The sequence below is a fragment of the Drepanopeziza brunnea genome, assembly GCF_022702325.1.
Source record: "Drepanopeziza brunnea f. sp. 'multigermtubi' strain 214-2 chromosome Unknown ctg12, whole genome shotgun sequence".
Classification (NCBI taxonomy): domain Eukaryota; kingdom Fungi; phylum Ascomycota; class Leotiomycetes; order Helotiales; family Drepanopezizaceae; genus Drepanopeziza; species Drepanopeziza brunnea.
Genome location: NW_027094075.1, coordinates 1,758,041 through 1,762,510, shown reverse-complemented (window position 1 = coordinate 1,762,510; position 4,470 = coordinate 1,758,041). Strand labels below are relative to the sequence as shown.

General features: G+C 43.2%; 1 protein-coding gene across 1 annotated transcript; it reads right to left on the bottom strand.

Moving 5' to 3' along the window:
• Positions 1–1,975: 1,975 nt before the first annotated feature.
• L3040_007219 (uncharacterized protein) lies at positions 1,976–2,464 on the bottom strand (the record flags this gene model as incomplete). Its single annotated transcript, XM_007296121.1, has 3 exons — positions 1,976–2,099; positions 2,155–2,227; positions 2,299–2,464. 3 exons carry the CDS (start codon positions 2,462–2,464, stop codon positions 1,976–1,978), a joined length of 363 nt encoding a protein of 120 aa, XP_007296183.1.
• Between the last annotated feature and the right edge of the window lie 2,006 nt (positions 2,465–4,470).

The following is a 4,470-nucleotide window of genomic DNA, read 5'->3' as shown; positions in this document are numbered from 1 at the left end:
GTCGGGTTTGGGTACCTACTAGTCAGATAATGATCGACCAGAAGGGGAATCGGGATTCTTCGGCATGACCATGAAATGATTGACGGCCTACCTTTTTTTCAGATTAATCTCACTATAATATCCAACGATGCATACGTACCTATTGGTCTCGAATATTTCACCACCTGAACGTAATTATGCTCACTCCCCTTGAAATAGCGAACGGGCTCCCATCGGAGCGCCAAAAATTCCCCAGATCCCCAGAGCACGCGATGCACGGAGGCATGTGAAGAAACGCCCTGGGGAGTGTTCTTTTCGTACGTCGAGAAGGCTTCGATGGAATGTATGTCATCTCCTTTTTTTTCCCTGCAGGAGCAGGTCTATGTGGGGATAGGGGATCATAGCCAAGTTCGCGCCTAGAAAGGGTGCCAGGGCTGGCCTGATGTCAGTCGTCCGAAGATGGCCGGGCAAAGCATTTCACACTTCTTCTCTTGACAAGCAATCGTACCCCTGGTCGGAGTACCAAGTCAGAGGCAGGAGTGCGGTTCTTCGTACTCTTTCGTAATACGGTCATCTTTCGTAACCATTTTTTTTTTATAATATATACATTTATTACAACTTTGAATAGAAAAATTAGTTATAAAATGTAGTGTTATTCTTTAATGATGAAGCTGCTTTGAGAAAGAATTTAAGAGTTAATTGGATATTAAAACGCGATTATATTCGTATATCAACTTCGTCGGTGCCATTTAAATAGCTTCTAATCAAGTAAATAGTTAAATAATTGAGCAACTACAAGTATTACATGTAATCTTTTGAAAAAACATAATCGCTGGCTTCGAATCTATATTCCTCTTTATTTTCAATATCTTAAAGCAATAGTAGAACGATCAGTTTTTGCAAATTCGCCGTACATTAAAGTGCGCCGACCATTTTAAAAGCTTCGCATCTCTACTCAAACAGCCGCCTACTTCATTACAACCTTCGTATTTATCGGAGATTTTCTATTCCATTGATCAATCAATTTGGCTCGCCCAGTGAAAAGGCTTTTATGCTAGCGTTTTTGCGCGTATCTTTTTATACTATTCTTTATTTCTTGCAAGCCATTTGCTAGCCTATTGCGTATCAAAGCGTCTGCCGCTTTTAAAAGACGAGAAGATCGAGTTTGTTGCGTCGCGACTATTAGACTAGGTTGCTTAGTAGCCGATATATATTTTAAAAAGATAGGTATGTATTCACGCAAGCCTGCGTTTCATGCATTCGATAAAGCACTATTGTAGCCTCCTTTTGTGTTTTGTGGTTTTCGGCTATTGAATTTCGCGTTGAGTTAACGAAGAAGAACGATGAATTTGACGGCAATCGTGCTCGGTTTAAACATAAAGATTGGATTTCTTTCTATAGCTTTAGCGATTCTCTTTTCCGATTCGGCATCGAATTTAGTCATGGTGTAGTTGATCAATCGCGTATGAAAAGAAAATCCCGAAAAAGTTGACCGTATTACTGAAAAATGACCGTGTTCTTAAAGAGTACTAGGGACCGCATTCCTGCCTCTGATATGTACTCCGACCAAGGGGGTATGATTAGTGCCCAGGTTAGCCTTGGAGAATTGCTGATTCAAGATGTCAGAATTGCCGAGGCAGCGAAACATTACACGAGACGATGATTGGAGGGGGTGGAGGCCGAAAAAAGGAAGCCGCGTACCCGCTTCGGACTTCCACAGCTCGTCCCAAAGTCGGATATCAGTTTATGCATATAACAAGTAGTACCTCATACGCATCGATACCGTTAGTAATCGCGCAGGAAGCAACATCCTTTTTTTCCTTCTTCTTCTTATTTCACGAAAGAGGGCGATAATACCAGTTATTTTTATAATCGTTTTTTTATTAGCTACTCCTGATGTTCATTCACACACGTTGCTTCATTATCCTAACATGCTACCGGGCTAGGCCGAATCCAAACAAGTCTTTGCCGAAAAAGCTGCAGCTGGGAAAGCAGCTTACGACTCGCACTTGAAAGAAGAGATTTTGTTCTCGTAGTTACCCAGATCGGGGTGGTCTCTGATGTTCTGGACGACGCCGTTCCAGTAGAAGGAACCAGACTGGCGAGGGCAGTAACGGTCACTTTTCTGTCAGCTTTTTGTTTGCGCTTAAGGGGGGGGGGGAGGGAAGTACTTACACGAAGAAGGTGCACTGCTTGTTGTAGGTGTTGAGCGAGGAGACGACATCGTGAAAGTCGTTAGGGATCTCCGCTGTTGCATTGATAAGCTTCGGTTCAAACCAATCATCAACGATTGGGGGTTGCGGATGGGGGAAATCTTACTGCAGACTTGAGGCGTGTATTGCATTTCACGGCACTGGTTCCAGTTGAAGTCGTTGCAGAGCTTGATGGTGGAGGTTGGCTGGATGACTTTGCCGGGGGCTGGGGCTGCTGTTACGACGGAGGCTGCGAGAGCGGCGGCGGCGACGATGGTGTTGGTGAACATCATATTGACGGATGAGTAGCAAATAAGTTGAATTAAGAGGTAAGAGGGTGTAGTAACGACTGAATGCTTCGACTGAAGACGAGTGAGTAGGAAAAGAGAGTAAAGAGTGGATGCTGCTAAAGAAGAGCGGATGAGGAGGAGAAAACGAATTCTGGGGATTCTGGAAAGGTATATATACTTTTTTTCTATCGGTCTACGGTGTTCTCGTGGGGCCAGCGAGTATGTTCCCATTGTCGCAAATCATTCCAAACATAGAGTCAAATTTACCAAATTTGGGGTAGCCAACCATACAAAGCCTTGCGACTCGTTTCACCATTTTTCCGTAAAAAGATCAGCGCAGGGGAACGTAGTCGTACTTACTACGTAGCCGCACGAGTAGCAATATTACTGTGTAGATTACGTGACCTACTCCGTAGGTACGTAGTACTTGGGAGGTGTCCAAATAGTAGCAATTTTTAGAAATCAGCAGTATCGCCACAAACCTAATTAAATGGCCGAATCTCAAGTACCGGTCGACACCACAACGTCTTGGTACGCTCGGAGGTTTTGGCGATTTTCTCCACTTCTCTATTGCTGGAGCGCTGGCCAGAGGGTTCTAGGAGCATACCGAACCCATCTACTACTAAGGTAATCAAGCTGTCTTGAAAAGTCGACTCGATCAATTTCTTTGCTTTAAATTTGGTTTGGTTATCAGTAACTGGGAGGTGCAAGGGCCGACAACGAAACTCGTGAGGGCAGCATACGTAGTGAGCGGAACTTATTCGGTACGTGCCGAAAGTCATCCCAAGTATACTGGTTGTAAAGTCAAATTCATGAATCGGTAGCGGTAAGACATCAAATCGTTATCCTTAATCTCCGAAAACAGATCGACGCATAAGGACGGATGACAATTTACGGAGGGCTTACCGCAGTAGTAAATATTTATAGAAAATAAGGCGATACCGTACGTAAAAACTCGCCTTACTGAGCAGTGCGTAGGCGCAGCCAAACGCAAAGCCCAAGGGGCGATTCCGCACCTCCGTACGCATTGTTCAATAAGTACTCAAAGACAAGACACTACTTGGCCGTGAATGCGCGACTTTGTCGAGATGATACAGTATGCTGCGGAAATTGGCTCTCAAATACGATAAGATGCGATAGATGACCAGTAGTGAAAAGTCGGGGTAAGCTTCTACTGTTGAAGATTGCCCATTACCCGCGAATAGATTGCTACGCTTTGAAACAATTAGCGGGGCGTAGATTTGATTCTTAGTATTTGTAATGGTTTTTGGGTATAAGAATAGATGTTGTATACCTTAAAGGCAGGTAGGGGGTCATTTAAGCGGTCCTCAGACCCCCTTTTATAAAAGACGGTTATTGGACCGTTTGAAATCAGTACTAGTTACAAATCAAGAATAATTCCCCTTTTTAGTCGTCCCCGAGCTTAGGACCGTCCCATGGCCGTCCTATGGCCGTCCCCGTCCATATTTAAAAACAGGCTTATTAATAAGCTCGCTTCCAAAAATTAAAATAGTTCGATAACTATTTTAAAGAAGATATAGTTATAAATAAAAATCATTTCTCAAATGGAATCGTTTCAATAATAATATAATAAACTCGATGCTAAGATATTTCTCGGTAAATCTATTACGGCTTATATATCAACGCTTTGAATTTTTTATAATCGGAATCGATCGATTCGGCAAAAGTTCACCCGCGTCCATGCGCTTACGTCGACTCGGACGGGGGTGGTGTACCGTAGAGGCAAGTAGGGGGTCGTTTTGGCGGTCCTCTGACCCTCTTCTATTCTACAATAGACGGTTATGAGACCGCTTAAATCCAGTACTAAGCTTTATTTAAAAACGGCTTAGCTAATAGACCGTCCTATTAAAAGAGACCGTCCTATGGCCGTCCTCGTCCAGATTTTTAAAACAAGCTTATTGATAAGCTCGTTTTAAAAAATTGAAATAGTCCGATAACTATCTTAAAGGGTAGTAATCGTCGGTTACCTTGAATTTAATTTGTAAAAA